The sequence below is a fragment of the Podarcis pityusensis genome, assembly GCF_964106645.2.
Source record: "Podarcis pityusensis genome assembly, chromosome: 8".
NCBI classification, from domain to species: domain Eukaryota; kingdom Metazoa; phylum Chordata; class Lepidosauria; order Squamata; family Lacertidae; genus Podarcis; species Podarcis pityusensis.
In genome coordinates, this window is record NC_138033.1 from 28547257 (window position 1) to 28570761 (window position 23505).

Consider the following 23505-nt stretch of genomic DNA (forward strand, 5'->3'; position numbering starts at 1 on the left):
TTGTTGTCCTGGTTTCGTTATGGAGTATTTACATGTTTTCCCACTAGTCATTTGTTTATCCCGCAGTTTTCTCTGTCACTTTCCAAACTGCAAAAAATTCATTGGATTTGTTGAGCTAGGGTGACAGTACTTAAATCCATGTTAATTGCGTAAACCTAAAGTTCTGGTATGCGCTTGAACCCCTCCTGCAAAATGGTGGCAGTCTGGAAGTACTCCTAGAGAAAGAGAGTCAAGAAATGACCGTGATGCTTGTGCTTCTGTTGCCTGGACTGACCCGCACTCTTGTCTGCTCACCCCACAACAGTATCAGCGACAGCCTTCTACAAGGCCCAGCCAGTGATTGAGTTCATGTGTGAGGTGCTCGACATCCGGAACATTGATGAGCAGCCGAAGCCCTTGACTGATTCCCAGAGAGTCCGTTTCACCAAGGAGATCAAAGGTAAAAGAGGGCAGAGACTCTAAAAGGCCCTAGTTGGCAAGTGGTTTTCTTTCAGGGCCGCAAAGGAAATAGATGCAAAGCAAAAGGCAGAATTAAGAGGGGCAATATTTTTGAGACCGTGGTGGAAAGTCTGGGACACCCTATCCCTCCTTTGCGTTCTGTGTTTTATATGTTGAGTGGCTCAATAAGCTGATAAATGGATTGACATCAGATGTCTTTCTCTTTTGATAGGTTTGAAAGTGGAGGTGACTCACTGTGGGCAGATGAAGAGGAAATACCGTGTGTGTAATGTTACTCGGAGGCCGGCTAGCCACCAAACGTAAGGCTGTTAGCTTGGGGGAAGGGGAAGAGACGCGTGATGTGTGTTTGTGTGTTTCAGGAGACGGGTGGCTGTTGCTACCTTGTGACATTTAGCATCAGTTGGGTAGCATTTAGAAAGGGGGATGAGAAAAAACACTGTTAGTCTGGCGATGCAGGAAGCCTTGGGAACTGACTGATGGGCACTTTCTTGGGAGAAGTGTGCACTGCTGCTAGGTGACTTGTTTCAGCTGTCATTGTGGGGAAAGCTGTCCTGAAGCCTGATGAAATCCTGCAACTTCTCATAATACACATGTTTTGGAGTTGTTGTTTGTCCTGCTTTTGTTGCCCTATAGGGCAAGAGTGCTCTTCCATGTAGCAATAATGCAGTAACGTTGGGGAAGCATCACACAACAACTTACAAAGCGGAATGATGTGTGGATGGTCCAGCATAAATTCACCACTAATGCGCAATACAAGTCGTAGAGTTCACCTGCAAAACCAATCAGTCTGGAGAGGCTCGAGGTCTTTTTCCTGGTTTTGTACCGGGGTCACTAAACAGCTGTGGATTTCTTCTGTGTAGGTTTCCTCTCCAGCTGGAGAGCGGTCAGACGGTGGAGTGCACAGTAGCGCAGTACTTCAAGCAGAAATACAACCTCCAGCTCAAGTACCCCCACTTGCCGTGTCTTCAAGTCGGCCAAGAGCAGAAGCACACATATCTACCTCTGGAGGTGAAAACTCATTTTTGGAATGGGATGGGGAAGATGGCTTTGAAATTCCTCAAGGCTTTGCTGTTATAGTGGGGGGTGTGTGTGTGTGTGTGTGTGTGTGTGTATGCGCGCGCGCCCTTGCATGAGCAGTTATGTTCTGTTTTGTACTCTTTCTTGTCCTTTTGAACCTTTTTCTTGTCCTTTTGAGAGCCAATGTGGTGTAGTGGTTAAGAGCGGTAGTCTCGTAATCTGGGGAACCGGGTTCGTGTCTCCACTCCTCCACATGCAGCTGCTGGGTGACCTTGGGCCAGTCACACTTCTCTGAAGTCTCTCAGCCCCACTCACCTCACAGAGTGTTTGTTGTGGGGGAGGAAGGGAAAGGAGAATGTTAGCTGCTTTGAGACTCCTGAAGGGGAGTGAAAGGCGGGATATCAAATCCAAACTCTTCTCTTCTCTTCTTCTTCTTCTTCTTTTGTGCTTTGGCCTCCAGCTGTTTTAAGACTTTTAATTTGTACTGAAAAACAAATAAAAAAAAGAAACAAGAAGTGCCTAAACACACAGACACAAAACAAAACAATACAATTTTATACACCGAGAATAAAAACATATATAACAAATATATTATAAATAAATAATATATAATAAATATATAATAAAAAATAAATAAGCTGACTTTTCTTTCTTTCCCAACCATGGGACTTTGACCAATCTTGACTGCTTGCTTTACACTTAAAAGTCCCATGGATTTCTCAGCTGGTTAGAATGTGGTTTGATAACACCAAGTTTGCAGGGTTTGGTCCTCCATATGATCCAGCTGCATATTCCTGCATTGCGGGGGTTGATCAATGATCCTCAGGGCCTCTTCTGACTCTACAATTCCATGAATCTTGCCCTCTATGTTCAGAGCAGCCTGTCACATCTTCTGAAATTTAACTTCGTTGTGTTTTGTTATCCTGCTTTTCAGACGAATAATGTCTTCCAAACAGAAAAGAACCACAGGCCCAACCCTTAGGCTTATAGACTAAAAAGACAAGATGCAGGAAGGGAAAGCAGGTGGAGAAGGAAAAGGAGGGGACAATCTTTTTAAATCCTTCCTCTTAGCAAATGGTCTGAAACTAATTGGAGGCTCATAATCTTGCCCTTTCACCTTGCCTTTTAAAGTCCCCTTTGTGAATAATTTCAATGTGATGCCCCCATTCCCTTCTCCCTTTCCATGCCAAGTGCTCAGCACAAATTCTGCCTGCTTGGCTCAAATCAAGGGTAGGCAGGACTCAGTAGTGACTAGTGGATACATGGGGGATTGGAACACAGGAAGCTGCCAGTCACACTGGTCTGGTTCACATGTACTGGTAAAACATAGTTTGAAATGAACTACGGTTTACCATGAACAAGTAGCATGCTGGTGCATGCCAGTGAATTGCACCTGTTTTGCACCTCCCTTTCCAGAAGTGGGAAACAAAACCATAGAATGGCTGACTTCACCTAATGTGTGAAACAGCACTCATTGTTTCTCTGCAAACTACTACTGGAAGCCAAGGTTTTTTGTTTTTTTAAAGAAACCCATGAATGCTGGCTTGCACAGAATGCTAAGTCAGCTTCTCCATGGTTCCCACCCCCACCCCCCGACTCTGGGAAGGGAGGAGCACAGCGGCTGCTATTGGGCAGCATGCACTAGCACACTGCTTGTTCATGGTAAACCATGGCTTTGTTTCTGACCATTGCTTAATGCTCACATGTGAACCACTGCCCAATGGTCTCTTACTAGCCCATGAGCATGGCTGTCCAAGATTCTGAGAAGGCTGTTGGTACAATAGTTTTACAAATTGAAGTGCTCCATTATCACTCACAAAATCTATGGGAAATTGGTTCCCAACTCAGGAGCTATTTGGCTATATTTGCAAGTTTTCCATAGCTGTGGTCAGGCAAAGTTTATGTTTTCCTCTAATGTACCGTATTTTTTCGTGTACAAGACTATATTGTTTCCTAAATTTTTGAAGTTTAAAATAAGGGGTCGTCTTATACACGGATAGTGCACAGTGCATTTTCTTAATTTTGAGTCCCAAAAAATAGGGGGCGTCTTATACACGGAAAAATACGGTATATCCTGTATGAATCTCCTTCTGCATTGCGGTCCCCCAGAGAGGCCCTGTTTTGTGTTCCTCTACCATTGGCAGTTAAGCTGATTGACACAAGAATCAAGGCCTTCTCGGTAGTGGTGCCAGCTTTGTAGAACTTCCTTCTGAAGAAGGAGCAACAGTCCTGGTGTACTGAGGACTCCTTGTTTCTCCAGGGGGTTGGGGCAGGCTGATCCAGATTAACTGGAAGCAGCTGCTGTTTTCCATAAGTGTTCTTATATGCTGCTGCTGACATTGATCTGAGTTTTAAGTGTGTGTTTGTTTTATGCTTTCATTGTTGTCCATCTGGAAGACCAGTATTGGGGCCAAAGGGCAAGATAGTAATTTAACGAAAACAACAATTAAAAAGAAATGTCTTTGGCAGGTATGTAACATTGTGGCTGGCCAGCGGTGCATTAAGAAACTAACGGACAATCAGACCTCCACCATGATCAAAGCAACAGCGAGGTCTGCCCCGGATAGGCAAGAGGAGATTAGCCGGCTGGTATGTGTCTCTTGTCTTTTTGCTCTTGTGGGAGGGAAGCGGCAAGCGCTTGTGAGCTTTCTGTTCTTTTGGGCTGGCAACTTGCGAGTGAAGGTATGTGAACTGCTGCTGAGGACGGTGAGAGCTTTATGACTTAGTGGTGCAATTCAAATGGGGTTGGCTGTGGCAGAGATCTGCCTCCACCCAACCCCATAACAACTCGGGTAGTTTCTGCCAGCAGAGTGATGGCAGAGTCTCTCAAACCAAAACTCATGTACTTTAAAACTTCAGGAGTTCTAGGTTACTGTCAGTATTTGTATCTCCTCATATCTACCAGAATTTTAGGATGGGGCAGGGCAGGAAGTATGGGGCTTTCTGAGTGTTTAGCCACAAAAGCTACAAAACCTTTGACCTAAATCCCTCCAGATCTTATGGAACCAGTGCTGAAGTGATGCGATCCTGCCATTACCTGGGTAGAGCTTTCTGTGATCCATTGACAGATCCCAGCACCTTAATCATTTGAAGTGTTCCACTAGGAGCTTTCACAGGCCAGGCCAGTGTTATTTATCCTGAAGACTGTTGGCTGCCCATGCTTTGCTTAAACTATTGCCTATATTTTTCACTCTTACGAGTAGTGTTTCTTTTTTGCCAGTGTAGCTGTTGGAAAGCCTGTTCTGTTTGGATAAGTATATTTTATTATATTTATATATCATTCTGCCAGCCAAGTTTAAAACTAAATTTCAATATTACAATGGAAAATGGGAAAGAGATGTGGAAAGGAAACCCCTTGAGTTAGTTTCAGCAAAAAAGAGAGAGAGAAGGTTCTTTTAAACTCACACATTGTTGATACTTCACTCTGAGAACACTAAGCTTAATATACGCAGTGAGTTCTGTATGTTGACGATGTGGGTGCCCAGAATTGGGCACATACGTACATATGTGGTGGGGATGTGATGTCATACAAGTTTTTTTGGGGGTAAATCTTATTGGAATGTAGTAAAATAATAAGCTACTACATAGATCCTTTACTGATACTGGCATTGTTTACTATATTTGATGACCAAAATTCAGATGAACCATATAAATAGGTTTTATTGATGTTATTGGCTGCAGCTAGACATGTAATAGCAAGAAATCAGAAAACAAGAGAGAGGAACATTTCAAGAGTGGAAAATTTTAATGCAGCAAAATGCCTTAATGGAAAGATTGACAAAGCAAGTACAACTGATGAGACAGACAAACATGGAAGGTGATTTTGTAGGGAGGTGCTTTGGGTTCATTCTATGGTTAGGAAGTTGTGAAACTGGAACCTCAGCAGCAGCTTCACAATAACCTTACTGGAGAGACTTGATAGTTTAATATGAAACAACACATTGCTATTCAGATTCTTCCTATGTATTATATAAATAAGAATAATGGCACAAAAGGTAGCATTGTATTAAAGGTAAAGGTACCCCTGACCATTAGGTCCAGTCGTGACCGACTCTGGGGTTGCGACGCTCATCTTGCTTTATTGGCCGAGGGAGCCAACGGGTCATGTGGCCAGCATGACTAAGCCGCTTCTGGCGAACCAGAGCAGCGCACGGAAACACCGTTTACCTTCCCGCTGGAGCGGTACCTATTTATCTACTTGCACTTTGAAGTGCTTTTGGACTGCTAGGTTGGCAGGCGCTGGGACCGAGCAACGGGAGCTCACTCCGTTGCGGGGATTCGAACCGCTGACCTTCTGATCGGCAACTCCTAGGCTCTGTGGTTTAACCCACAGCGCCACCCATGAATTCCATGTATACCTCCCATGAATTCTATGTATTGTAATTTTTGTGTGTTACTGTACGTGAAAAATAAAAAGTTATTTGTGCAGTATGTATACATAGATGAGCTGTGGGCTATTTCTGGCCTGTGAGTCTAATTTGGCCTGGCAGGGGTCCTAATTAGGCATGTGAGGCCATTTGTCCCAAACCACACCCACCTGCGCCACACCTGACATAATATGTGAATTCAAATGTGGGGCAGATAAAGACTGGCTACCTTAGAAGTTCCTGATGAGAATTCCCTAGTGTAGCTGATGGGGCTTTCAGCTGATGAGCACTGAGAACAAGCCCTTTGGAGGGTGCACTGTTGGTACCAGTCAGTTGAGTGGAGCTGAGTTATCCCCTTTGAAGTAGTCACCTGATGTCACCACCCTGTGGTGGGTGGGGCAACTGAGGAACCAAGCCGATAGCCAGCTTCAGCTCTCCACCGTGGACATAGACAATAAAATAGGAAATTTTGTTTTCAGAAGGAGCCCTTAAAACAAAACATAAGCACCAAAGCAGAAAGATCAGCAAAAAGCCAACTTAGAGCAGCATAAAGCACAGCAAGGGGAAAGTTGATGCAGAAAGTGAGGCACTCAGTAAAATGTAACCATCCTTGTTTTTCAGATGAAGAACGCCAGTTATAATCTGGACCCATACATACAGGAGTTTGGCATAAAGGTGAAGGATGACATGACTGAAGTGACTGGGCGTGTCCTGCCAGCCCCAATTTTACAGTATGGAGGACGGGTAAGCATCCAAGGGTCTCTCAAGTGCTCGTGGTGGTGGTGGGTGGCAGATTCTCTTAGAGTAACTGACCAGTAGTAATACCTAAGGAATGGACATTTTGACACCCCATCCCCAAAGCCTTCCATCAGTCACCATATAAATTGCGTTTAATTCTCAGGATTGTGGGTTCAAGCCCCACATTGGGCAAAAGATTCCTGCGTTGCAGGGGGGGCTGGTCTAGGTGACCCTCGTAGTCCCTTCCGCTCCACAATTCTACGATTTTATGACTATTACCTTTTACGGGTGAAATCCTTTCAAGATGGCTTACAGAATAAAATTTTATCTGTCCCACCACAGGCAAGGACACAAGAGAGGGCCTTCTCAAGGGCTGCTCGCAATGGATTGTGGAGCTCCCTTTGGGGGGAATCTAGGCTAGTCCCCTTTTGCTGTCAGGGAAATAACTTTGTTTAGAGAAGCCTTTGGCTGCTAACTGACGATTGTGGCAGGGTCTTCTGAGGGAGGGTGTTGCGCGTTTTGTTTTGGTGCTTTTAAATAGTTCTAAGTGTTTTAATTTGGTGCTATTTTTAATAGGGAAACTTGTTTATTTTTATTATTTATATTGATTGGTGGAGGTGGCCACCAATTTGGATGGCTTTGAGAGAGGATCAGACAAATGCATGGAGTGCAAGCTACTAGCCACAATGGCTATATTCTGCCTCCCCTGTCAGCGGCAGTATGCCTCTCGTTTACCAGTTGCTGGGAGTCACAGTTGTGCAGAGTGCTGTTGCGCTTAGGCCCAGCTTGTAGGCTTTCCATAGGCATCTGACTGGCCACTGTGAAAACAGGATGCTGTACTGTATAGACCATTGGCCTAACCCAAACTCCCCTGGTAGGTGGTGTTTATTTTGAAAGACCAATTCACCATTTTCTTTCCCCGCAGAACCGTGCCATCGCCACACCCAACCAGGGGGTATGGGACATGAGGGGGAAGCAGTTCTATAATGGCATTGAGATCAAAGTCTGGGCCATAGCCTGTTTCGCCCCCCAGAAGCAATGCAGGGAAGAAGTTCTGAAGTAAGTGAGTGGTATGTTTGTGGGTGTGGGGAACTGGATGTGGCTATAGAAGGACAACGGCATAGAGTCACTCTTCTGCAAGCAAAAGGACCCAGGTTCAATCCCTGGCATCTCCAGTTAGAGTTCAAAAGGTGTAGGTGATACTGAGTTTGATGGATCAATGGCTGGTCTTGGTATAAGGCAGCTTCCTAGATTTCTGATAGGGAGCTGGATCAGATATTGAACCAGCAGCATAATGTATTCTGGTAGCCCACCTCCTTCAAAATGTGTGTGGCAGTTTTTGGGGATTCCCCTGGAAAACTGGTGTTGAGAAGCTGGCAGCAGTTACTCATCTGCTGTAGAACCTGGGGCCTTGTTCCTGAGTATGGCAAGGTTTTCCCTCCCATCCAGGGCTATGGGCGATTGCTGGGAAATGGTTCCTTCATGCCTGGGTGGGCCACAGGTTCTCCTCCCAATGTTGTTGGACTCCCATTAGCCCCAGACAGAATAGCCAGTGGTCAGGGATGATGGGAGTTGTAATCAAAAATACAACAACTGGAGGGCCACTGGTTCCCATCGCTGCCTTCACTGCTTCCTGTGGGCTTAGGGACAACTAGCAGACTTTTGAGATGGATTTTTAGTCCCCTGGGCTAGGTTCTCCATCCTGGACCCAACACACCCCTCAGTGCAGTGATGAGAAACCTGTGGCCCTCTAGACTGCAGCTCCCATCTTTCTTGAGTGTTGGCTGTGGTGGCTGGGACTAATGGGAGTTGGGAGGGCCATGGGTTCCCCATCCCCATCCTATGCAACAGCACTGCTTAGTAGAGGGATAACCAGACATAAGAAACTCTACCTGCATCCTCATTTCAAACCTCATTTTCTTTCCCCCCGTGCCGTAGGAACTTTACAGACCAGCTGCGCAAGATCTCCAAGGATGCAGGGATGCCAATCCAGGGCCAGCCATGTTTCTGCAAATATGCACAAGGTGCAGACAGTGTGGAGCCCATGTTCCGTCACCTTAAGAACACCTATTCAGGGCTCCAGCTTATCATAGTCATCCTGCCAGGGAAGACGCCGGTGTATGGTATGTTAACAGGAAAGGAGGGAGTTGCTGGGAGGAGGGAGGACAAAATGGAATTTCTGTCCATTGAACCATTAATAATCCAACACTTCCAGTTGCCAATTTCCCCTTCTCGGACAAGAATTTTGAGTGGGCAGATGCAGACCAGATCTGGGCACTCTTGGAGAAAGCTGGTTTTCTACATCTGTTTTAATTGGGGTTTAGGCCTGATTTTGGCACAGAATCTGCTTTGGTTGCCCTGTGGTTTTTGAAAGGACAGTAAACAAATGTAAATATGATGACTACTACGACTACTATATATTTCTTTTTAAAGGACAAACTGTGCCTTTGAACGTAGAAAGTTAGTGCAGCAGGGACGTGACTAGGCTAAAACTCCTTTTCTTGAGAAGTTAGATTTCTATGTTTAGTGTTAAAAAGATTTATAACCTTCAAAGTTAGTTGGCTTCTTCTGGGCCAAACAAACAAAATCCCACAATAACAAGCACAAACAAACAAACGGCCTCCAGTAAAAGTAGAAACCTAGGATAACTTAAAAACTGTAAAAGCTTTTTGAAAGCCTGAGAAGGGGCAACAATAAAGTAGGAGCCAGACAAGCCTTCCTTAGGTAGCAATTTCACAGGCAAGGTTGCCACCATTGAAAAGGTACTCTCCATGGCTTTTGCTGACTGCCTTACTTAAATTGGACATCCATGGGAGTATGGGAGAAGAAGATCCAACCAGTATCTTGGTCTCATACTGTGTAGATAAGCATCACCGCTTTGAACTGAGCCTGGAAGTGGACAGGGAGCCAGTTATGTTGTTTCAGAACAGATGCAATAGATCCCACCTCTTGGGGAGAGCTGTGGCTGAGTGGTGGAATGAAAAAGTGTCAGGTTCAACTGCAACATCTCCAGGCACAGTTTGGAGAGATGCCAGTCAATATAGACAATACTGAGCCAGAGGGTTTCACTTGATATAAGGAAGCTTCCTGTGTTCCTAAAGCAAAGTGTACAGGAAGTGGTGAAGAGCTTTCTTTTTCTTGTTCCTGTTGACTGCATATCATGTTATGAGAAAGCTTGCAGGTTTCTCACAGGCATCTGGTTGGCCAGTGTGAGAACAGGATGCTGGACCTCATAGGCCTTTGGCTTGATGCTGCAGGGCTGCTCTTCTGTCCCTGTTAGCCATCTGGCAGTTCTGCACTAGTTTGAGTTTCTGGACTGTCTTCAAGGTCAGCCCCACATAGAGTTTATTATGGTAATCCAGCCTCTGTAGTTACAGATTTTAGGAGCATATTTTCAAGATGAAAAAAAGAAAATTTAACATATGTGGCATTTGTCCCTGTGCTGTCTGTAGTTTGAAGCGATGCAGTGCATGTAGGTCTACAAACCTGCATGCTTTAAAATCAGCTCTGGAATTCTCTGCCTCTCTTAAAGCTATTGCCTTATCCCTCCACATGTCAAATGGAAACCTTCCCCAGATATTCCTGCTATCCTTTTCAAGAAGCCACAAGGTGCCTGTTGCTTTAACAAGCTTTTACTCTTCTGTCTGCAGCGGAGGTAAAGCGTGTGGGGGACACGCTCCTGGGGATGGCTACCCAGTGCGTGCAGGTCAAGAATGTTGTGAAGACATCGCCACAGACTCTTTCCAACCTCTGCCTCAAGATCAATGTCAAGCTCGGCGGGATCAACAACATCCTGGTGCCTCACCAGCGGTATGTTTGGCAAGTGGGATGGAAGGGAAGTACCTTCACTTGAACACCCCCCTGCCCCCCCCCCCCGCCCAGTGGTGATGTAGCTCACACAAGCACATCCTGCTACCTGGCGTAACTGAACAGGAACACACGATTAGGGATGTAAGAAGGCATTGATTTCCATTTTGTCCTGCATTGGTTGCATGCAGCTGTTTCTGTTCTGCTATTCGTATTCCACCCCAAACTATGCTGTTCATCTCCACATCCACTGTGGTGAAATTACGTAACACATGTAATTTATATAAGCTACACTGGCATTCCGTCGTTCCACCCATTTCAGTGCAAAGTAAACGAGGCACAAAGCGGGGTGTGGTGGGGGACTTAATCAGTTGTGTATTGTTTGTGGATGGAAAACAACAGCAACAATGAATACTGATCCTATTTACCGGATTGATTTGCACCGGCAATTTCTATTCCCATTTCTGTCAGAATTCTGACATCTATACTTGTGAGCCTGAAAATCTCAGTTTGGCTCTCATTTAGAAACAAAAAGTGAAGTTTTGGCCCCAGTAGTCACACCCAAGCACTTGGGCGCAGAGAGTCCAAAAGGGAGTGGGAGAGGGAGAACTCAAGGCAGACCAGTGTAACATATCCAAAGCCCTATTGGAATTGTGCCTTCCTCCCTTTCCCCCAGTCTTCTGTCAGCCTTTTTAATACACATTTCTCTCCCATTGAACCCAACAGAAGGGGGGGGGGGAGTATGCCAGCCACAAGGCTGGTTGTGTCCTCCACTCCACCCCCACCCCCCCGGTCCCCAAATCTGAAGAGATGTTAGGAGAACAGGAGAGCTTGGGAACCAGAGGATCCAAAGGCTCCTTTGAGTTGCCTCTACATCTGAAACGTAAACTTCTTTGCCGCTCTCCACTGCTGGGGCGCTAATGGCCAAGGAGGTGACTGTGGTTGCAAGATGGGTGCCTTTATGGGCGGACCTCGTCTACCTAGGGAGATCTGTGATATCCTATGGCCCCTGGGATACTCTCCCAGGGACCACAGGAGCGCAGCCGCAAGATGTAAAACAAAGGAACCTATAATCTGCATCTGAAGAACCTTCCTGTTGAACTGAGAAATTTGATTCTTTGTCCTAGAATGAACTACACATAGTAAGTGGAATTATGTATCTGCTCATTTTTTGCCCTGTTCATAATTTCCAATATTTTATTGGCAACCAATTTTACAGTCCAGATTTTTAAAAAAATGCAAAATTACTACAGAACCATAACTCTTACAATTAAGCAGTAATAAAAGGGTCACCTGAAATGTTTCATGGTTTAAACATTCAGCCAGTTATACAACTACACTGAATACTTTATGAGAGCTTTTTTATCAGATTTCTCATCGTTTTTGTCTCCAGCTGTTACTTTGGTTTTTTAAAAAAATGAATATGAATAAAGAAATATATTAAGAAGAAATGTGGGCAGTTTAGAACGCAGTAAGTCAGCCCAGAGGAAGAGCTTACTGAAAATATCAAGATTTCTCTTGGCAGTGGGAAATCGCCAGCGAGGGAGCCTGATGAACACACTTTCAGGAAGACTTCTTTGGGACTGAGCTTGGAATTTCGGGGAGGAGATGGGGGAGATAAAAGCATGTAACTCTGAATATATTGCTTGTCAGTAACTTGTTTTAACAGAAGGAAGTAACTTGCTTTAATTTAGCTACAAAACGTTGGAGAGCTAGCTTTTGTAGAAGGGTGTTCCATAAAAAAAATATCTTCTAGTATTTGGTACTAAATCTTCTACTCAATCTTGTTCCCAGGTCTGCTGTCTTTCAGCAGCCAGTCATATTCCTTGGAGCTGATGTGACTCATCCCCCAGCAGGTGATGGAAAGAAGCCTTCTATAACAGCTGTAAGTTTTACCTCTCAAATGTTGTGGTATGTAATAGGCTGGCTCGGCCCCAGACCATCAGGAAGGGAAGAGCCATAGTTCAGAGATAGAACACATGCTTTGTGTGCAGAAAGGCCCAGTTTCAGTCTCCAGGGAAGTCTGGGAATGTCTCCTGCCTGAAACCCTGGAAAACCATTGCCAATCGGTGTAGACAATACTGAGCTAGATGGACCATAGCTTTGGTTCGGTATAAGACATTGTTCTGTGTGCCTGTCTGGAGCACTCGGCCACCGCCTCAGTTGTGCACCAACCAGCTCATTCAGGATGGAGTTCAGTGAGAAGCTCACATAGGTACATTTGTCTTGTGTCCACGTAGCCTAGCACAGACGTCTAGGGAGTTGCCTCTTAAGTCCCCTAGCGTAGAGAGAGGCGGTGTTGTCTTCAGCCTGTTCTCTCCCATTTGTCTTCACCAGTTGACAGTCCTTCACTTTCATCAGGATTGCTCCCCGCACCCACACCCAAGCCTGACAGAAATAATACAGGGGCGAAGTTCTTAAAAATAATAATAACAACAAGTTTCAGTTTCAGTGGCATGCAAGTTTCACACTTTTGCTCTTTATGGGCTGCAGGTGGTGGGCAGTATGGATGCCCACCCAAGCCGTTACTGTGCCACCGTGCGGGTTCAGCGGCCCCGGCAGGAGATCATAGAGGACCTGTCGTACATGGTGAGAGAGCTCCTCATCCAGTTTTACAAGTCCACTCGCTTCAAACCCACCCGCATAATCTTCTACCGTGATGGAGTGCCGGAGGGACAGCTCCCACAGGTGAGGGGGCCTTTTTTCCTCAGTAGTACCTGCGGGAATGGATCCTGCACAGGAAGCTTCGGTTCACATTAGGCGGAAAGGACAGAGGTTTGCAGTAGGTACAGGTTAGGAATTGCCCAGTTTAAGGTGAGCTTCAGTAGTAGATAAGTTCTGTTGAATTTGACTAACTGGATTTTTGTAAACCGCTTTAAGATTTTTTACAATCAAGTGGTGTATAAATTTTATGAAATAAATAAAGGTCCATTTAGTCTAGGTCTGGGGGACCTGTGGCCCTGCAGATGATGATGGTGGGGATTATGATTTTGTTGACAGCCATAACTTCCACCATCCCATTTGTCTTGGTGGCTGGGATTGATGGAAACTGGTGCCCAATAACATCTAAAGGGCCCCAAATTTCCCAGCCCTGGCTTATGGGAGACCCAGAGGCAGGGCACAAGGGCAACAGCTACTGATTTTCAGGAGTAAATGTTTCAGAAGGGTCCATTTAGGTATTAATAGCTGTTGATAGGCCTCTCTTTCTTCGTGATTTTTGCCCCCCCCCCCTTTAAAGCCATCTTAAGCCTGTAGATGTGTCTACAACTTGGGGCAGCCAGTTCAGTAAATTAACCATACATTTGTCCTACAAAGTGCTTTTATCTTTTGTTGAGTTGTGCTAAATTCACTTCCAGTCCATTTTACTGGGTGAAAAAGTTTTCAATTAGCTGTAATCGTGCATTAGAATAAGGTGGCCTCAATCTTTTTTTTAATTAAAAAAATACTCTTCATATGATCAAGCAAAAAATAATAATAAAAATAAATGGCTCAATGAATAGATTATCTTTCTAGAAACAGAAGTGGGGGCAGCATGGTGTTTTCTTTTTCCTTCTACCTTTTAAAGCATTACGGCTGCTTTTTTCTTAGATCCTTCATTATGAGCTCCTGGCCATCCGTGACGCCTGCATCAAATTGGAGAAGGACTACCAGCCAGGCATTACTTACATTGTTGTGCAGAAACGACACCACACTCGCCTCTTCTGTGCAGATAAGAATGAGAGGGTGAGGATCAGTGATGGGGCATGCTTCAAATTAGTTCTTTTGGTTGTGTAAACACAGATCAACGAGGCCTAACAAGTGGCTATTGTGGGATTGCTGATAGCATTAATAAAGCTTGAGAGGTTTATGATACGAAGCTAATTTAATTTTTCTCTTTTATTTTGTTTGGCACAGGAGTTCCCTAACTAACTTGCTTGAGATCCCTAAAGGATAGTGGAGGCATCCCAGGCAATTGCTTTTTCTTAGCCTTGCTTAACATCCGTCTTTCTTAGCATCTTGCTTAAACATCCCAGACAATTGCTCTTGCCTCAGGGTGCGATACTCTCCCCGATGCTTTTCAACATCTTTATGCGCCCCCTTGCCCAGCTTGTTCGGAGTTTTGGGCTGGGTTGTCATCAGTATGCCGATGACACCCAACTCTATCTGTTGATGGATGGCCATCCTGACTCGGCCCCAGACACACTGACCAGATGTTTGGAAGCTGTGGCTGGATGGTTACGTGGGAGCCGGTTGAAGCTAAATCCTTCGAAGACAGAGGTCCTGTGGCTGGGACGGGGCGATATGGGATTGGGGGGGCAACTCCCATCTCTTGCGGGGGCGCAATTAGTGCCAGCACCGGCCGTTAAGAGTTTGGGTGTAATCTTCGACACCTCCCTTTCCATGGAGGCGCAGATTGCAGCTATAACAAAGGCGGCATTTTTCCATCTCCGCCAAGCTAAGCAGTTGGCTCCTTACCTCTCTCGCCCTGACCTAGCCACTGTGATCCACGCGACGGTCACCTCCAGACTGGATTATTGTAACTCGCTCTACGTGGGGCTGCGCTTGAGACTGACCCAGAAACTCCAGCGGGTGCAGAATGCTGCAGCGAGACTCCTTACGAGGTCTTCGCTGCGAGATCACATACACCCGGTGCTATACCAGCTGCACTGGCTCCCGGTGGAGTACAGGATCAGGTTTAAGGTGCTGGTTTTAACCTTTAAAGCCCTATACGGCCTAGGACCCTCGTACCTACGGAACCGCCTCTCCTGGTATGTCCCACAGAGAAACTTACGGTCTTCAAATAAAAACATCTTGAAGGTCCCAGGCCACAGAGAAGTTAGGCTGGCCTCAACTAGAGCAGGGCTTTTTCGGCTGTGGCTCCGATCTGGTGGAACACTCTGTCACAAGAGACCAGGGCCCTACGGGACTTGACATCTTTCCGCAGGGCCTGCAAGACAGAGCTGTTCCACCAGGCCTTTGGCCAGGGCACAGCCTGACTCCCTCCCTCGGCAATCTTTGCAGAGCTCTGGCCCAATGGTTGCCAGTGGCTTGAATTAATTAATTTTATAATGAATGATTTTAGAGTGTTGTTTATACTGTACTTTTGTATTGTTTTATTGTTGTTAGCCGCCCTGAGCCCGGCTTCGGCTGGGGAGGGCGGGATATAAATAATTATTATTATTATTATTATTATTGCTAACAGCATTTACGCTTTTGTTTCCTTTGTGATAAACTCTGCAGATCGGTAAAAGTGGGAACATTCCAGCAGGAACAACAGTGGATACAAACATTACTCATCCGTTTGAGTTTGACTTCTACCTGTGTAGTCATGCTGGCATTCAGGTACTGTGTATTGATGACCTTTTTTATTTAGAGAGAGGAGGTGATTTAGATAATAGCCGGAATCCCAAAGTATACTTCAGTCTTCCTACCCCTATAATCCCTGTTCTCTTTTTGCGGAGGGAGTCAATAGCAAGGAAGGAGCTGGTGAATGGGCACCAGCTTATTGTGGCTCCCTGAAGCAGAGGTTCTATGGGGGCTGTAGATCTGGGGAAGGAGCAGCAGTTGGCTCTGTTACATGGAGTTGACCACGAGGGAAGATAAAACAAAGGGACCAAGTTGAGGCGGTGGCCTCTGGGTTTTGTGGGTCACCATAGTGGTGGTTGGAATTTACCTAGAGGTTCTTGAATGCACAGAGCACTTCATATTAGCTCAGTAATCCATACGTCAGCCTAGTAAGATGTTGATATTATTATATCCATAATTCCAGTGGGGATTGGAAGCTGGGGGAGTTCTTGTCTAAGGCCACCTAGCACAGGGGTGGCAAACCCATGGACCAGATTGCGTGTGCATTGGCTGCTTTTGCATGCAGCCTTTGGACTGAAAAGGTTAGCCACTACCTCTGTAGATGGACCATCTTTCCACTGCACTTAGGAAGTTATCATCATTCCTCCCTGTGTACCCTACTGAGTCCAGTTCTTCTTCCCATCCAGGGTACAAGCAGACCTTCCCATTATTACGTTCTTTGGGATGACAACCGGTTTACAGCAGATGAGCTTCAGATTCTCACCTACCAGCTTTGCCACACTTACGTACGCTGCACTCGCTCAGTCTCTATCCCAGCACCAGCATACTATGCCCGCTTGGTGGCATTTCGGGCGCGATATCACCTTGTGGACAAAGAGCATGACAGGTGAGCAGCTGGGTGTCTGTACATGTAGTATCTCTACTTGTTTGTTTCCATGCATGGAGCAGGATAGACTAGGGCAGTTACATGGCTCCATGGTAACTTGTTTTCCTTCACCATCGTCACTGTGTGGTGGAAGCCCAATGACACCTGGGTTTGAATGTGTGTCTTCAGTTCTGAAGGAACTTATTTGTATGTCAGGTACATCCCATTTGTAGAGTCCCTGATGGGTTGATTGTCGCATTATTCCACCAATAGGCATGGTGCTTTATGGAGCACAAGAGGGCAGGTCGCTGCTCGAAGGGGTTGCCATCTCAAAAACAACTGAAGGAGGGGAGGGGAAGTGGGAGGCAGAAGAGGGAAACAAGGGAAGGGTATATGATTGTTTCCGTTACACATACCTAGGGTTATATGCATTGCTAATTCTTTGCAGAGTAGATCCATAGAAATTAATGGGCCTGAGCTAGTCCTGTGTATTAATTTCATGGATCCACTCTTGAGTAGAACTAGCACTGGATAGGGTCCTTAGGCTTTGTTGAGAAAAGGGCAGGGTTGATGAATCTGTGGGCCTGCTAGAGTTGCCGTCATTATTGGGTACAGGTGGTGGGCAGCATGGATCCCCCCCTCCCACCCAAGCCGATTCTATGCCACGGTGTGTTGGTAGCCAGCCTGGCCAATGATCAGGGATGGTGGGCTTTGTACTGCAGAGAATTTGGAGGGCTTCTGATTAGCTAACCCAAGATAACAGAAATGGCATGATACACCCCCTGTTTTTACTGTGCGAACCAGTGAGGCGTACGGCCTGAGAGAACTGAGGACCAGTCAAGAGACCTGGAAGGCCGCATTTGGCTACCTGTCCTGTGGTTCCCTACTTCTGTCTTAAAACATAATATTATTGAAAAATAAATCTATTACATCATAACTTAACTTGTCAAAAAAGGCACTCAAAGGCTTCGCAGTCAGCCAGATGCTGGAAGCTTAATTGTTAAAGAGGTGGTGCAGAATGGGGTGGACTCGAGAGAGCTCAGTCCCAGGTAGAACATCTCACAGATGTTCACTGTTGAGATCCTTGAAGGTTCTTCCTTGTCCGGCAGCAGCACCAATGATCAGTGAATGACCACTAGAGAAGATTCTGCAGATCACGCTGAGCTGACCGGAGGTCAGAGTTTGGTCTTTAGTTTTCTAGGTGCAAATAATTTATTTGCCCCAGAGAAGGGTTATAGCACACCTGGCAAGTCCTTTCTGTGCAGCCATACTTTATACTTATTTTTGGCTATGTCTGGATATTTGTGATATTGTAACGCGAGTGGCGCCGTGGTCTAAACCACAGAGCCTAGGTCTTGCTGATCAGAAGGTTGGCGGTTGGAATCTCCACAATGGGGTGAGCTTCTGTTGTTCAGTCCCAGCTCCTGCCCACCTAGCAGTTTGAAAGCACGTCAAAGTGCAAGTAGATAAATAGGTACTGCTCCGGCAGGAAGGTAAACGGCATTTCCGTGCGCTGCTCTGGTTCACTAGAAGCGGCTTAGTCATGCTGGCCCGGAACTGTCTGTGGACAAACACTGGCTCCCTCGGCCAGTAAAGCGAGATGAGCGCCGCAACCCCAGAGTCGTCCGCAACTGGACCTAACGGTCAGGGGTACCTTTACCTAAGACAGTTTTCTGCTAGGGCAATACTGATTTGCTTGCAGGCTTCTTACCTGGAATGGAAGCAATTCATAAGTAGTGGTTTTATATGTTGACAACTAATGCTTTGTTCTCTTTTCCCCCTCGCACCCTGTTTCTTCCACTTTCAGCGGAGAAGGCAGTCACATATCTGGCCAGAGTAATGGTCGAGACCCTCAGGCCCTTGCCAAGGCCGTACAAGTTCATCAGGACACTTTACGTACCATGTACTTTGCTTGAAAGTATAACTTTTTTTACCTCACTCCAGAAAGCTTTCAGATTTGTAGGAGCCATAATTTAAAAAGAGGAAGCATTGGGAGCACCTTGCGGGCATCCAATGAGAAATCACTGCAGGGCGCAGATGGCGTTGGAGGCAGGAAACCAGCATCCTCTGGAATGAATGCAGGAGAGCCACTTAACCGGATGAACACACCTTTGTAGTCTTTGTTTTTCAGGCTTTCTAGTTACCTGACCAAACACACTAAGTATTTAAACCAAGGAAGAGATCTGACTTCCTGTTAAGAAAAAAGCAAAACGGTTTTCATTATTGGGGCGGGGCGGGGGGGGGGACGCAATATTAGACTTTCTCGACTGTGAAATAACTGTTTTGGTTCTCCAATGCCAAATCAAACGCTGGTAAGATTTTTGTTTGTTATTGTTTGGGATGGGTGGGGGAAATGGGATTTGTAGAGCCTTAAAACAGATGACTAGATTTATAAAAACTAATATTTTAGGATACAAGATGCTTTAATTGGTGAAGAAGAAGAAAAAGCCAGTAGTTTATAGATTAATTTTAACACTCTTACCCTTCCCTATGAAGAAATTTTCTCCCCTTTATATATAATAATAATAATAATAATAATAATAAAGAATAATAATAACGTAAGGCACCCCCAGCACTTACCACAATGCCGAAAAGGAAACTTGTCTTCCGCCTGTTTAAAAGTGGAATAGCTGCTGCCCTTTTAATGCAACAGTCACATACTCAACTGTGGGCGAGTGCCTTACTGCAATGCTGCAAAATGTTGATGTTCGTTCACCTTTCAAAGGAAAAGAAAAGCAAACCAAGGATACTCTTGTCTCGGTGGTGGTCCAAAAAATCTCCATCTTGAAGGTGTTAGGAGTTCTTTTTTTAACGTTCACAAAGCTTTCAGTTTCATGTTAGCCTCACAGCCTCACGATGGGTTAAAATTCTGTGCACTTTTAACATGACATATGAATTTGGAGAGCTGCTGATAAAACCTGTTTTTGTTCTTTTGTTTTTATTTGATGTTGATTTTATTGTTCCTGATGTATTTCTTGAGTGGAATTTTTTTTTTTTTAATTTAAAAACTACATTTCTAACAAACGGGGTTTTGCAAGAGGAAGAATGTTTTTGCCTGCCCCATGAGCACAAACGAGAAACTCCATTATCAATTGATGTCCTGACTTTTTTTTATATGCCGATGAAATTTTTTATTACCAAGTGTTATTTTTATACGGTGCCGAGTCTTATTGCCAAAACTTACTCAAATCACTTATATATTCTCAGCGTTTACATCACAATATTCCCCCAGCAGCCCCCTCATACTTTGGAGTTTTTCTATAGCTTATGTGGTGGGTTGTGTTATGAGATTTTTGTTTGCTTTGGCAGCATGTGTACTAAAATGCAAGCGATAGAGATTAGCGAGAGGCTGGCTGCTTTTCCATTAATTGAGCTGCAATCCACAAAGTCTTTATTTTTCTTTCCTAAAGTTTCATTCTATTTTTCCTTTATAGTTTTAGAATAGTTTTAGGTCCAGCATGTTCTCAAAACTGCCCTGATGGTTTCTGCTGCTTTTAATTATTGCCATCCCCATGCAAATAAACAAAAAACCCCTTGGCTTTTCCTTGGATCAGAACAACAACATGCACTTTGCTATCTATGTAGACATATGTATTCTGTCCCCCCGTGATGATGAATTTAAAACTTCCTACAAGAAGCTACTTGTGCTTTCAAGGCTGGAGGTTCTCTGGCATATTCTGTTACGGACACATTCTTGCCATTTTAGTACAAAAGCAGGCATGTGGTGAGAGAAGGAAATGTCACCTATACTCAAGCCACATTGTCTCTTCAGATTATTTACCTTAAACTGCCAAAACCTTTGTTAAAAAAAGGAAGGTTGAACCTGTGCAGCCATGCCACTCTCTTTGTAGGCACACCCTGTTAAAGCATATGCTTTGCAGCTTGTGAGGCAATACTGATTTTACCACTCAAGCTTTGAGTGTCAAGTCAGGTATCCCATCCTTTTTATTTTCACTCCTCCATCCCATCCCCTTCTCTCTCCAAATGTTATTTTTGGGGCAGAATGTTAACCCATCAAAATGCTATGCAAAAAAAAAAAAAAAAAAAACGTGCCACAGAATGGAGCACTGTTGTGTTTTACATTACTTGGGCATTATGGCTCATATTCTTTAGCCAGGTCCCAAAGAACTGCTGTAGGAATGCTCCAACATTGCTTGTGTGCAGCTGCTGAGATTTCTGACCTTGAGCATCAGATCTCCACTTCATATCACAACTGGCTTTTAGCCCTTCCCCAGGTTCCAGAATGGTTCACCTGCTTCACTTGGGAAGGTGTGTGCCTGCTTACTGGTTTTTGAAGCACAAGTCCAATGCACTATTGGCTGCACACAGTGAGTTATGCAGTTCTTTGGATCTTTGACTCTTCTCTCTTTTCCCGCTGGTTTCCTTTATCCTCTCACTCAGCTGCTTTGTATCCCGCAAGGCTGGGAATTGCTTTGCTTTGGGCAGAGTCCGGTCAGCAAAAGCATCAGTCTGGAAAAGCTGATCTTCTTAACCAAGTGCCTGCATGGGTAAACACATTATCATCTTCCAGCATGAACCTAGATTATGAGCCCTGCATTTTTCAGAAAGAGATGTTGGGGAGTTCCCCCCTCTTACTTGGGCTTGTGAGTGAGGATGCTTTTATTTCTAGAAGCAGCTTTTTTGAGTTCTTTGCATCCCCTTCATGTCCTCTGCGCCGCTGTCTCTGTGCTTGGAGTGGGATTTGTAGGTTCAGTCACCAGCATTGCAACTAAAATATTTGGTCCAAGATTCAGAAGCGTTTTGAGCAAAAATGACTTGGGCATTTGCAGAACTGGGGGGTGGGGGAGATGGAGGGAATTTGAAAAATATTCAGCTTTGTTTTGGAAAAAAATTGCTTTAAAACAAACACAAACCTCCAGGACTTGAATTGTTGTCAATGGATTCTCTTTTTCAGATTTTTGCACTCCGCTGTTAAGTAGCTGCTTTGAATGAATTGGTGTTGGCATGACCTAATGAGACAGGCAGCTAGGGCAGGCTTTGCCAACCTGGTGCTCCCCAGTTGTTTTGCACTGCTTTGAGTTGCCTGGGGAGTTATAGTGCAAATCATCTGGAAGGCACAAAGTTGCTGAAGGTTGAGCTAGAGGAAACTTACCTGTTTCAAAGCGCTTTCTGGCCCATCCTTCACTTCTCCCTCCCACCCACCTGGTGCATGCGGAATTTTCACTAAGTGCCGTAAATGATGTCATTGCTGCACCCTCTATGGAACAAAGTTTCTGGGTTCGGGGTATTTTCCCTCCCCCCCTTTAGATGTTCTACTTAATGAGTTAGATCTCCCTGCATGTTCTGTGTACTAGAGGCTCCCTGTTCCATTCCTGCTTAGGTTTGGCAAAGCTGTATATTATGTCCTCTTGATAGTCCACGAGAGCACATAGGAGGTGGCATTCTTTTTTTTTTGTACCACAGACTGCCCACTTTGGGGGCGTTGCAAGGCTACCAATAAGATATTTGAATACGCATTTTGGAGCATTTAACCTTGCACCTTAAGTCTGTCTCTTGTCGCTATGTTGCCCCTCTGCAGCTGAAAATGTTGCCAAATTCTCACAGGTGTGTCTGTGGTGTGTGCGTGTGTGTGTGCTCGTTTGCGTGAGGGTTGGGGAGGCAGCATAATTATGTAGCTATCCGTTGTTCGCTCTTGTTTTTTATTTTACCTGCACTGCTGCTAGTTCCAATTTAATGCTTATATTTGAGCAAAAGACACTGGGCTGGGTGGAAGAGGATGATGAAGAAGGCAAGAACCTGTGCCGCGAAAGATTGCAAGGAGCAGTAGAAAGACTGGACTGGGATTCAAGGTGGCCCTTAGGTTTGTGCCAAGGGGCTTATATGAGCCCAGTGGAATATTTAACACCCCCCCCCCGCCAATTTTATAAACTGCAGACCCTAATGTCATGTCGAAAGCTACTGTTGACATTCTTCTCGGTTTCCAAAGCAACTTGCCATACAGCATAAAGGGGCTGTTACCTGTGGAGAAATTATTCTTAAATTTCCCTTGGGCTTGTGGAAGGAGCTCCACAGTTCTTGGGAACTTTGGCCCACCCATGCCTATGGTTGGTGTGGCTAACCTCTGTAGCCCTCTAGGGGGCTCTGGACTCCAGCTTCTATCAGTCCCAGCCAGCATGGCCAATGGGACTTGCAGCCCTCCAGACATTGCTGAACTACAAGTAAGGGCGTACCAAAATGAAATTGATAGGATGTAAAATAGAGGTATGGTAACAATCTTTTCATTTGGTGGATGCAAACTTTCTGAGTTACACACCACTCTTCAGGCAGAGGATACACAGTACAGAGGGCAAAGCTGGGTAAATATGCAACGACATCTAGATATTGTCTCTAGTGTAAATCCTTACGTGGAACCAGAGGTTCTCTTTAGTTTGGAAAATGAGCTGTTCTCATCTGAAGAATTCTATACAACTGTAGAACACGAAAAAATTCTCTGGCTACCAAACATTTGTCTGAAAAAAGGAAAGTTGCCGTGCCTGGTTTTTGTATCATAATCCTTTTGGGACCAACAAAGCAGCTTCTGTCTATAGAAAACTGATGTTGTAGGAAAGCCTAAAAGCGTCAGCATTGCAAGGATTCAGCAAAGAATCCCTTTTTAATATAATGTTCAAAGCAATTTGGCAGCAAGGTGCAAACTTGTTGTGTTGGTCCTATCTGGAGAGAAATGTGAGCAACATGGCAGAACAGCAATAAAAAAAGTGAAACCCGTATCATGTGTGCACATGTAATTTTGCACTTCCAAGAAATTGTGAAAGTTTTAAACTGATGGCAACTCTGGTTTGTGTTCATTTTTTTTTTTTAAGAAAAACTGTTACAAGGAAGCGTTGAAGTGTAAATAGAGAATGCTCACAAAACACGCTATTGGTTGAGTTTTGTTTTATTGTTTGTGTTTTTTTAATTTGAAACTGAACATTGTATGGTCCATTTATTAAACAGATTTGAACAACT

General features: G+C 44.9%; 1 protein-coding gene across 2 annotated transcripts in view; it reads left to right on the forward strand.

The window, feature by feature from the left end:
- The window catches only part of LOC308483986 (protein argonaute-1), a 45635-nt gene extending 22130 nt beyond the window's left edge, over positions 1-23505 (forward strand). For both annotated transcript variants that reach the window (XM_081018446.1, XM_081018447.1), the window contains 14 exons: positions 305-439; positions 671-758; positions 1320-1467; positions 3946-4065; positions 6465-6587; positions 7507-7640; positions 8520-8704; positions 10232-10391; positions 12183-12273; positions 12882-13076; positions 13977-14111; positions 15609-15710; positions 16361-16560; positions 18347-23505. In XM_081018446.1, the coding sequence (XP_080874572.1) occupies positions 305-439; positions 671-758; positions 1320-1467; positions 3946-4065; positions 6465-6587; positions 7507-7640; positions 8520-8704; positions 10232-10391; positions 12183-12273; positions 12882-13076; positions 13977-14111; positions 15609-15710; positions 16361-16560; positions 18347-18455 (1925 nt within the window). In that variant the 3' untranslated portion in view covers positions 18456-23505. The remainder of the gene's footprint in view (positions 1-304; positions 440-670; positions 759-1319; positions 1468-3945; positions 4066-6464; positions 6588-7506; positions 7641-8519; positions 8705-10231; positions 10392-12182; positions 12274-12881; positions 13077-13976; positions 14112-15608; positions 15711-16360; positions 16561-18346) is intronic.